At 48.9% G+C, this 11,765-nt stretch overlaps 1 protein-coding gene across 1 annotated transcript; it reads right to left on the reverse strand.

Annotated features, from left to right (window-relative positions):
- Window positions 1-10,855: 10,855 nt before the first annotated feature.
- Window positions 10,856-11,426, reverse strand: SIK2 (salt-inducible kinase 2; the record flags this gene model as incomplete). Its single annotated transcript, XM_009076542.1, has 1 exon — window positions 10,856-11,426. A coding segment is annotated over one exon (571 nt), but the record flags the coding sequence as incomplete, so codon positions are not given.
- Window positions 11,427-11,765: the final 339 nt, after the last annotated feature.

Genomic DNA, 11,765 nt, shown 5'->3' on the forward strand with positions numbered 1-11,765 from the left:
CAGTCAGGCTGAATTTGAAGAAAATGACAAAGACATTTCAAACTGAAAGAGGGGAAAGTTAGGTTAGATACATGGAAGGAATTCCTCCCTCTGAGGTGCTGAGGCTCTGGCACAGGTTTTCCAGGGAAGCTGTGGCTGCTCCATCCCTGGGAGTGTTCTAGGCCAGGTTGGGGCAGCCTGGGCTGGTGGGAGGTGTCCCTGCCCATGGCAGGGGTGGCACTGAATGGGGTCTAAGTTCCCTCCCAACCCATTCCATGATTCTCTGACCTCTGGCAGCAGCTGCAGGGCCAAGTGCAATGGGCACTGTTGGTGCATCTGTGGAGGGCACAGGTCTCCTCTTGCACAACTCCTGGTGCTTGGCTGCTTCATTCCAGAGAGGTTGTGTGCCACAGCTCTGGGAGCTGTTTCTCAAGGAAGACAATCAGCCCCCAGTGCCTCCTTCCCTCCAGCTCCCCTGTGACATGGGGCACAGCAGTTTGACTGGAGGGAAATGGATTCTCCAGCCCATACAAGGGTTAGGTAATCACTTCAGAAATGCTGTGGCTGTTTTTTCCTGAGGACAGACTTGGAGCTGGTTCTATCCCTTTGACTGATGATCATTTACAAAGCATAAGTGGAATTTTTCAGGTGATTCTAGGTTGACTTGATGTGTGATTAATGAGCAATTATGAGCAGATATAAATAAGAGTGGATTTAAGTATGTATAGATGCTATAATTAAAAACTCTATTATAATATTTATTAATACTTAATTATAGATGTCAAAGGTTGCTGTATAATTCTGTAGGGCTTGACTGATATTCCTGGGGAGGAAACAATTCCTCTGGTTAATCACAGCAGTGTTTAGGGAGTAAAACCCTGCCCAGGTCACTTCTGGTCTTGCTGTATGATCTCAGCAGCTGGAGCCAAGTCACCCTGCTGGAAGTGACTGGGGTTTGTGGTGGTTTCTTTCAGTCAGTACACTTGGTGTCTTCCCAAATGGAAGGGCAGGATGAGCCCCACGACAGGGCAGCATGGACCTCGTGGGGCATTTCTGTGTGACCTTGCAAATCCTCTCTGTGCCTGGAGCTGAGCTGGTCACTCATCACTGGGGCCTTGTCCTCACAACGTGGGTAGAACAGTCAGATTTTTCCCAGTTGCATTTTGCCACCACTCACAGCTGCTGTGAAGGGTTCAGATATTTCCTTTTGTTATGAAACAGGGACTTGTAAATTGTGTTTAAAAATCATATTGAGAATTTCTATCCTTTCAGACTTGGCAGTTCTGTCTCCAGAATCACCTCTGACACAACAAATCCCTCCAACAAACCTTTAGCCTCAACTGCCTTGTGACCAGGACCTACTTCCAAGACTTTGTGTCACATCCAGTTTCTCAGAGCTCGAAGGGACCCACAAGGATCAAGTCCAGCTCACCCCTAGCAATTCACCCTGTGCCTGAGAGTGTTGTCCAAACACTCCTGGAGCTCTGTCAGCCTTGGGGCTGTGACCAGTGCCCTGGGAGCTGTGGGTATTTCCCTTTGTTGGTTTGTTTCTGACTGTCCCTGAGCTGCTCAGTGAGCCCAGGAGGTCTCTGGGCCTGTAAAACAAGTTTCCCCCAGTGCCCCAGCTGGGAACACTGGAGCCCATGCAGCACACACAGTGCTCTAACAGAGCTGCCAGAACCTGACGTTGCTTTCCCCTCTGAGTCTTTCCAGGCTTATTTTTAGGCAGTTTACAATTAATTCTTTTGGAGAAAGAAAAAAATTGCAATTGCCATTGTGGCTTCTAAGAACTGTTGATATAAAATCAGCCCTTTTAAAGACTGGTATTCTGGGACAGATACCCCAGGGAAAGACAAAAATCTGCCTGTGTCGTGCCAGGGCTCTAGGCAACGTGTTCAAAACAAAGCAGAACTGCCTGGGTACTTCTTCCACTTTGTACTTCTTACTCAGCCTCTGAGTCAAGGGTGATACATGGATGAGCTGCTTATCAGCTCTTGTTTTCTTGCTGTTGCTCTGTGTGTTCATCTTGATCAAATCGTGTCATCTGAGCAGGTCAGAAGGGAGTTTCAGGGCTTCTTGGAGCTCAGGAGATCCTTGCTCAGGGAGCAGCATGTCTCTAGGCTCTTTGAAGTAGGTTGTGTGAGCTTTCCTGACGATGATTTTGGAAAGCCTTCCCCAAATTCCTGTTGTCATTGTAAGTGCTGCTGCTGCTGCAGTGACGTGAATGGCACTCAGGGTTTGCTTTTCAAGTCTATCTTGTCCTGTGGAGTATCAAATGCACCAGATCACATCAAATCTCAGTCACAGAGTCACAGAATCAGTTAGGTTGGAAGGGACCAATTAACCACACAATCCAGTCATCAGTATTTAGGCTAAATCATTCTGGAGAACTGAGAAACATCTTCTCTTTGCAGACTGTCTAACCAGTGCTGCTGGGCATGGGCTGTCTGCTGTGCCTCTCCTGTACCTGCTGCTGGACTGGGTACAGGACTCCCAGTACCAACAGTCCTACTACAGAGCTGTTGTTTTTGTTCTATGTGCTTTTGTGTCTGTGTGTGATTTTGGGTTTGTTTTTTTTTAACCTAACTGCATCCAGAGAAGTCGGTGGATCCCTTGGCAGGGGAAATTTGACAGCTGTTTCCATTTCCATCAGCAGCTCTGTAAATTCCCTCTGGTTTGCTTCCTGGGGAAGTGCATGGAAAGGGTTAAAGCAGTTCAGAACCTTCCGCGGCTTTCTGTGCTAAATTACCTTTAAACTTTTGACAGGCAGGATGGCCCAGACAGATGTGTTGACATGGCAACGGCTCCAAGGAAACGCCAGTCAGAAAGGAGAGCAGTTGGCCTCCTCCTGCCTGGTACTGCTGCAGCCTCTGCCCTGGCTGTGCCCCCAGATCCTGCTGTCAGGGCCCTGATTAGTGTGAATAATTCATCATCTCCCTAACAGCCTCTCTTGCAGCTGCAGTGACGTGAGCAGGGCCCAGCCAGGCTCGGCTGCTAATGTGCTGCATTAATAGTAATGCCCTCCTGCCTCAGCTCCGTGAGGAGAGCCAGGGAAGGAGGGTCAAGCCAGGTTTTCTGCCTTCTTGTTCCCCTCTTCACCCCAGACACGCTGATACACCCAGAGCAGGGCTGGGAGGTCATTCCTGATCTCTGCCAGGCAGGAACACTGGACATAGAATCATAGCATCATCAAGGCTGGGAGAGACCTCTAAGGTCATCAAGTCCAACCCTTAACCTGTCTTGCTGGACGAACACTGTGGCCTCATGTCTGGGGTGCTGGGCTGGGCTTTGGGCACTGCTTTTCTGGGTGGAGGATTCAGTCTTTACAGGCATTTAGTTACTTGCCTGCAGTACCTGCTGTTGCTCTACCTGTCTGGGTGCTGTGGTCTGACCCCCTGACAGCATTTGCTGACCAGCACTGCTGTGAGTCCCTTGTGCAGACCAGACTGGCTGGCTCAGCATGCTGAAGGAGGAGATACAGTTCCTTCAGGGTCCTTTGCCATGAAAAGAAGCCATGAAAAGCAGCTCTGTTGCCTTCATGGACATATAAGCTCCTGATTCCCCAGCCCAGCAGCAAAATGTCCTCTCCAAGTGCCTAAGATGTAAGCTGTGAACTGCAAACAGAACAGCCTGTCCTGGAACAGGGAAAGGTCTCCCCCACTCCCTCCTGAGAGGTTTTGCTCTCTGACATCTGTGTGTCACAGCACCTGGACTGAGCAATGGTGCAAAGAAAGAGAGAACCCTGAGAAGCTGAAGGTGTTTATTTTTTTCTTTGGGGGGTGGTGGAGGTTCTGGAGAACATTGACTCGATCTGATGTAGCATTTTCCATGGAAACAGCCACCTGTGCTTCCCAGGCTGCTGTGCAGCACAGTGTGCTCAGCAGGCTCAGTGGAAAGGGTAAGGCATACCCAGGTGACTTCAGCCCGTGGTATTATTTACCCTATTGACGTCAGCAGCTCTCCCTCTCAGCCTCTCTGCGCTGCAGGAGAGGAGCTGCAGAGCTCCTCAGCTCCCCAAATGTGCCTAACCTTTGCAGAACTTGGCATATCGTTCCCAGCTAAGTAAATGTCCATTTGTGAGTATTTTGGGACCAAACCTCCTATTAGCTTTCCGTGGGCGAGTCATTTCGCTCCTGTTCTGCAAACTAACACCACATGGATTCTTATCAAAACACTGTTGCCTTTATTTGCTGAGCAGTCAGTTCAGAAAATACATAAAACCATGGCATTTGCCTTGCAGAAAATCACCACATCTAAGTACCTTTCTGAGCAGAGAGGTCTCCTCTGCCACCACCGCATGGAAACTCTTTCCTAACACCGAGTGACAGCTCTGTGAGAACTGAGCCTTCTTGGTAGGGATGTTGTATTGGATCTCTGCTGGAAAGCCCTGGAAAAATGGGCAGATAGAGCTTTTAAAGTGTAGTGGAAAGGTACTTGCAGAAAATCACCACATCTAAGTACCTTTCTGAGCAGAGAGGTCTCCTCTGCCACCACCGCATGGAAACTCTTTCCTAACACCGAGTGACAGCTCTGTGAGAACTGAGCCTTCTTGGTAGGGATGTTGTATTGGATCTCTGCTGGAAAGCCCTGGAAAAATGGGCAGATAGAGCTTTTAAAGTGTAGTGGAAAGGTAAGATGTGCTTAGCCCCTGGTGCCCACATCTCCTGAGCATGTTGTGTGGTGTGTGGGTCCATGTGCTCCATTTGGGGTTCCCTGGGATGGTGCCTTAGGCCATGCTGCTCGTGTCTCCATGGTTGTTCTTGGATCAGTGGTGGTGTGTGAGGTTTGGATGTGCTTTTAGATCCCTTTTGGGGCTGACAAGGTTCAGTTTCTCAGTCTTTACCTCCTCCTGCCCTACATCATTTACTCTCTGAGCTCACTTCTTGTCCTCTGTGATATTTGTTGGGTTTTTAACACAAGTCACAGTTCAAATTATTGGCACTGAGTGGAATTCTCTGCTGCTGGAGCTTTAGGTGTGATTCTTCATTAGGGACTTTTTCTTTGAGATAAGAGGATGTTGTGGTACTCTGGTTTTGGTTTTCACTGTGTCTTGGGATTTTACACTCAGGTGAACCTAAAATCTCTTGGTTTGTCTGTGTGTCCATGTTCTGTTACAAGTCATTTCTGTCCTGCTAATTTTTAACCACTGAGAATCAGAATAACCTGTTCAAATCAGACTAAAACCACCTTTAGTCCACACAGAGTATATTCCTTTAGCCTTGGAAGCCTTAGTTAGTTGCACTGTGTTCTTGTCTGTCCCTTGAGGTGTAAGCAATGGTACAGATGCTTTGCAGTCACCTCTTATACTCCTTACAGCAGTAGAAGCAGAAAGATTTGCCTTATTTCTCCATTAATTTTCCTGATTCTTATTCCTTGGAGGGTTTGTCTACTTAATTCACAGCTGATCCCCCTGGGAGAGTCACCCAATTACAAGTTTCTTTTCCTCATATTTAATATTTCTGCCATCTGACCTCCACTCCAAGTGTGCAACAGAATATTCCCCTCAGAAAACAGGCTGGATCAGCACAAACCACAGCACTTCTGTTGTCTTAACTTGCAGTTCTTTACACTCAGTGACCTGCTTGGCAATAATCCCATCGGGGTCAAGGCTGCAGAAGTTATGCCCCTTTTTCCAGTCTTGCACTTTGTCCAGTGGTGGAGGGAGAAAAGCAGGAGGGGAGAATTCATTTCTGCTGTAATTGTATATTCAGTCTTAGATATGCCTCGATTTCCTGTTCCTTGTAAATTATACTCTACTCCCTCATTAGAAAGTAGACACATTTTACAGGTTTCACACTTCTGTGTGCACAGAACAGTGTTTACTAGAACATTCCTCATCATGAGACTCATTTGTATGTCTGAAACTGCCTCAGCAGTGCAATGAGCAGAAACTTCTCTTGGGTCAGCTCCTTCTAAGAACCTTCAATAGATCATTCACTGTCCGTCTTGGGGATCAGTTAGCCAAGGAGCTGCTTTTGTGTGTGTGTGTGGGGAGAGGTCTGGCTGTGGTGTGGAGTGTTCTGGCTGGGGAGGGAGAAAAGAGCTTCAGCTTCAGCTGATGAACTCTCACCTTGTGTGAGGGAATGGGGCAGCTGTGCTTTGCAGCTGGGAGGTGCCTGTCAGTGTGGTTCCAGGGAAATACCCCCAGCCTTGGTGCTCTTGGGTGCTGTTTACCTCTCCAGGTGTAGAAATCTGCTGGCACTAGGAGGAACTGTCCAGATCTGGCTAAAGACTTGCAAGACTAAAGCTTCCAGCTGTTGGCTGTATCCCTGTTGAAGCTCTTCTGGCCATGTGTCTGTGTTCTGGGCTGCAGAAGTCCTTCTTTCTCCCAGTGTGCAGAGATCCTCTGTGTGTGTGTGTGTGTGGGGCTTGGATATTTCTGAGTTGTCACAGAATATTTGGGGTTACCTCCTGGGGGGGCTTGGATATTTCTGAGCTGTCACAGAATATTTGGGGTTACCTCCTCTAGACTGTCCCCTTCCCTCTTTCTAGTGCACCAGTTCTCTCGTGGTGAGCAGGGGGTGACACTCACACTCTCAGCACTGAATTCAGACAGTTTTCCAGCCCCACTCGGATGCCCAAACCTGCTGAGCAGAGCTGTGAGCACTGTACCTTCACCCCCTGCGTGACCTGTGCCCACAGCCTATTGTGTCCCTGGGACAGCCTTCCTGCTAATCCCTCTGCCAGCACTCCAACCAGCACTGTCAGCCAGATCACACTGGAAAGGAAAGCTCTGCTGGCCTGGGGCCCAGCAGGGAAATGCTGTGCTCTGCAACTCTGCGAGGGATTTAAAGGCTCTGACCTAGCCTGTAAGTCAGAACTTAGCCCAGCGAGGGGGAGGCTTTCTCCTGTCTCCACTGGGATAAGGATGGCTTAGCCTTTGCATCTTTTTGGGGGGAGTGTCTTCCAGACAGCTTGTAAGGTTAGCTGAGGTAACCCCTGAAGGTGTGACCTTCTCTGGTTTGCTCTGACTGCTAGCAGTGACAGACTGTCTGTATGGGAAAGTGCATTTGTGTTCTCCCTGTCCTGCGTGTCCCATTTGTGGTGCTGTGGGTGACAGTCCCTGTCTGTGCAGCTTGAGTCACCCTGTGAGCTCTGCTGACGTCTCTGCTTCAGCAGAGCACACAGGAGCTTCACCCTTCGTGCTTGGATCGTTGCCCAGGACTGTGTCAGGGGTTTTAGGAGTCGGCAGAGGAGCAGGATGTGTGGGAAGCAGCTCTGACAGTGTCGAGCTGAGTGTGGAGTCAAGGCTCAGCACCACTGGCATATCCCATCCTGGTGCACAGTCTGGAGGCTTCCTGGCATGTCACGGCGCTCACACAAGCTACTAATTCTGTTCCCAAGTGTTCTGTGTCCCTGTGTGTCCCAGGGACTGCTCAGGGGCAGTTGTTCACAGCTGAGGTCCCAGATGCACTGGGGACAGCAGTGTGGAGGACACAGAATGAGCTGGTACTGCACCAGCAGCTCCAAGCATCACACATTTCTGCTGCCAGGAACCCTGAGGGTCACAAGTGTTGTTAGTGATGTTGAGAAAAGAGCTACTGATGTTTTCTCTCGCACACCCCATGAGCTGTTGGTGCAGCTCTGTGGAGGAACTGTCAGGTTTTCTCCCTGTTATCTCCTCATCTCCAGGTTCCCTCTGTGAGGACCATGGCATTCTGCTTTGCCAGAGCCTCTGACTACCCCAGGTATGTCAGAAGGATGGGGAGCAGCCTCCAGCCTTTGCAGTAGGGATTCCTTTTGCTCTTTGTCGTGTGTAGTCAGTGCCTCAGAGAGAGAATAAGCTCCCAGTAACTCAGAAAAGAGCACCAGGGGCTGCTTGAGCTCACTCCCCATTTAAAAATGAAATGCACATATCCTTTATTTTGTATTAATACACTGTAACTGCTTTACAGAGTCCAGCAGATCAGTCGCATGTAAATACTACAGATGAACTTGCCAAACTGGAGCTCACAAAACTAGTGCATTTTATCCCAAAGCAGAGACTAAACCCTCTAACTCCTTAAAAAAATACATTAAAGAACATACCACACACACACATATTGCACTTTTCTCCGTATGAAATTGGTACCCCATGTACATCACACCAAAGTCTCTTCAAAGGAGTCTGTAATACAAGGTAATAAAGCTAATCATTACTCTAACAGTAGTGTACACACTTCTCTAATGTCAGACAGAACAGATTGGAACAAAAAAAGCCACTTCCAAGTAGGACGAAGTGGAGCCCAATGGATACTCTCTAGGAGAAGGCAGTAGGAGCCTTTTAGTCTAATTGGCTTAAAGGAAATGACATGAAATGTTAAATATGCTTTCGGCTGAGGGGAAGAGTCTAAACTACATGAAAAACACTGTAGCTTCCCCCTGCTCAGCACTGCAAAGCTCCAATGAGCTCAGCCTCGTTGGCACATCCTGATAAAGGAATTGCAGAGCTCCAGAACAGGATTATGTTTATCTCTGAGTCCTGGAACGTGCAGGATCCTGGAGCTGGATGGGGAAGGAAGTGGTTATAGTTCTGGCAGTGCCCCAGCTCCTGGAGGAGAACTTGTCTCCATCGTGCTGAGGGTCCTGGGAGAGCTTTCACTGCAGCTCTGTGAGGGTTTGGACAGAGGTGAAAATGCCAGAACGTGTTGGTTATGCCGTGGGGAAGGGAAGAAGGAAGGAAGGGACAGGACTCTGTTTTCTCTCTCTGCAGCAGTGGAATGCCTGGTGTGTTATGCTGCAGCACTTGTCAGGCTGTTTCCCTCCCCTTTGTCAGGTGTCACAGGGGTTTGTGTGTTCCACAGGGATTGACTCTGTTGGACCAGTTTTCTTTTGAAGGGAAACCAGACAACAAAAACCTTCTCCCTCTCAGCTATTTAAAGCAGAGCTTTCTAGCCCTCTTTACCTTGCATCACATCACTAGTGTAGGGATGTGATCCTGTTCTTGGAACTCTCCTTTGCTGCTGCCCTGGGGATTCCTGTGGTATCAGAGGTAGAAGCTGAGCACTTAAGGACTGAGTCCAGTGCACTCCTGGACCAGGATCAGAGGAGGCTCCACAGCAGCAGGAGTTGTCTCACTGCAGCACACAGGGAGCAGGTGCCTTCTGGCAGCTGATAAACCCTTCCCTCCCTCACACCCAGTGACTAAAGTCCTTCTATTCCACATTCAGATGTGGTCTTATTGCTGTAAATGCTGATTATCCACCTTCCTGTGTCCTCAGGACTGGCAGTGTCACAGACCTTAGCTCACCAAACCTTCCAGCAAACACTGGTGTTCTCTGCATGTGTCATCAGCACAGTTTCTCTCACCCTTTGTGCTTTAATGAAGCTGCAATTGTGCTTAATGTTTGCTCAGAAAAGGGCTGAACTAGCTGTGAGCCTCATCCATCATCCTCTCCTGTCCCACAGTGCTTAATGGCTAGAGACAACCCCCAAACTGGAGATCCCAACTTCCTGCAGATCCCTAAGCAAACCTCCTCCTAGGACTTCATGACTGAAAGTTCTGGAGACTCAACTGTTTGTTGAGTTGAGTATTTCTTGAAATGGTTGATACATCAACAGTTTGATGCTAAATATTGCTGTAATACTTCCCATGTTCTATATACAGGAGCAATTAAAACACTAAGAAAGTTAAACATGTCCCACATGGTGGAACTTGTGCTCTGAAGGGACTTTGGCCACAGCAAGGATATAAATGGGGTATTGTCTACTTTCTTCAGAAAAAAGCATATAGGCTGATAAAGAACTGAAAAAGGCACAGCACTATCACTTCACAGGGGTTGTTTTTTTTGTTGTTTTTTTTGTAAGCTCATTGTTTTATCCTTAAGTTCTAAAACCCTAAAATAATTGTCCAAATATACAAAGCTCAATAAACCACCAGCAACACATACTGCAAACTCAAAACACAGTTTGTTTGCTTGTTTGTAGAATGCAACCGAAGGACACGTGGATCCTTCCAGAACCTCTCCAGGCCACACAGGAGATTTTACCTTTTTCATGCCATTGGCATGAAAAAAATCTTCTACCAGGAGATTTCAGGAGCCACACAGGTGGATTTTACCTATTTCATGCCATTGGCTGCAGCTCTTGCTTTGTCCCATGGTACTTCTTACCTTCTGCTCTGTCAGCTCATCCTTTACCCTTCAGCATCCCCACCCAGAGGTCTCCAGAACCATGTGGTGCCCTGTGGCAGTTCCAGGTGTATTTGACAGTCAGGATGTGACTTAGCAGAGATCCAGGTTCCTTCAGCAGACAGTGAAGAGCTCCTTGGCAGGCTTGGGAAACACTTGACTCGCTAGCAGGAGGAAGTGGAGGCTGCCTGAGGTGCTTGGTGATCCTGGAGACTTACCACGGGGGAGTTCCAGATCAGTAGCTTAACCAGCAGTTGGATGCCAAAGTGCAACTTTCCTTTGATTCCACCTCATGCTACAGTTTCAGGAGTATTTCAGTTGCCATCGTCAGCGCAGACCCAAATCTACCCTGAATTTCAATGAAAACTATTGCTTTTATTGCCAAGAAGTATGATACAGTGTGCACTCACTCTCCTTCGTCCAAGTGAATGTTGGATGAATGCTGACAAACTCCCCAAATTTCCTAGGAGGGGCTGTTTCCTTCCTCTAAAACTCACCTTTTTTGCCTCCTTCTATGCCAACTAGAGTTCTTTGTGGGATGAAACTGCACTACCTGTTCTCTAGCCCCTGCCACTCGCCAGAGGAGCCAAACACCTCTTGCTACCTCCTGCTTCATTTTCCAACCAGGTGGATTTTTACTTCCCCTGTCGATTCAAGGGTCGAAAAATTACCATGAATTCTGGGGTAGGAACGAAAAAAAAAACAAAAAAAAATTCACATGCTTCTCCATTTGTCCTTTCACTCTCAGCTTAGCCACCCTCGCCGTGCTAATTCACCAGCACATAACCACTGTGCTGGGGATCTACAGTCTCCATCATCTCACAATCAAAGAGTCCAGGCAATTCCGAGAGGGTTAGCGAGTCGTAGTTGGGCTGGGGCTCGGGAGAGGCTGAGCTGCTCTGGCTCTCAGGCAATGCTACACTGCTCTGGGGTGTTGGGTCCAGGGGGAACTGGCACTGCTCAGGGCTGGTGGGCACAGGCAATTCACAAGTCTGATAGGAGTATTGTACGGACTGTGGCTGCTGCTGCTGCTGCTGCTGCTGCACCTGCACCGGGGTGGGCAGGCGTGAGGGGCTGCTGAGCTGGGAGGGTGGCAGTGGGTCCAGCTGCACCTTCTGGTACTGGCTGAGGAAGGGACCATATTGCATCTGCTCCGAGGAAGGCTCCAGCACGGGGCTCAGGGGCTGCTGCAGGCTGAACTGCGCTGGCGGCGGCTCCTCCTGGCAGGGATGGGGCAGTGGGCTCGACCTCGGGTACGAGCTCTCGGCTATCTGCATCTGGTTGAAATAAGCCTGGAGCTGGGACTGCTTCTGCAGGAAGAGTCGCTTCTGGTGCAACCTGGGGCGAGGGCAGAGACACAGTCATTACTGCCTTTGGCAGTCCCAAGGGGGTAACACAAGTTCCGAGCGGTAACACAAGTCCTGAGGGGATAACTCAAGTCCTGAGGGGGTAACACGAGTCCTGAGGGGATAACACAAGTCTTGAGGAGCTAACACAAGTCTTGAGGGGGTAACACAAGTCCCGATGGGGTAACACAAGTCCTGAGGGGGTAACACAAGTTCTGAGGGGATAGAGCAAGTCTTGAGGAGCTAACACAAGTCTTGAGGGGGTAACACAAGTCTTGAGGGGATAGAGCAAGTCTTGAGGAGCTAACACAAGTCCCGAGGGGGTAACACG

This window comes from Acanthisitta chloris, unplaced genomic scaffold, assembly GCF_000695815.1.
Source record: "Acanthisitta chloris isolate BGI_N310 unplaced genomic scaffold, ASM69581v1 scaffold6046, whole genome shotgun sequence".
Taxonomy (NCBI): domain Eukaryota; kingdom Metazoa; phylum Chordata; class Aves; order Passeriformes; family Acanthisittidae; genus Acanthisitta; species Acanthisitta chloris.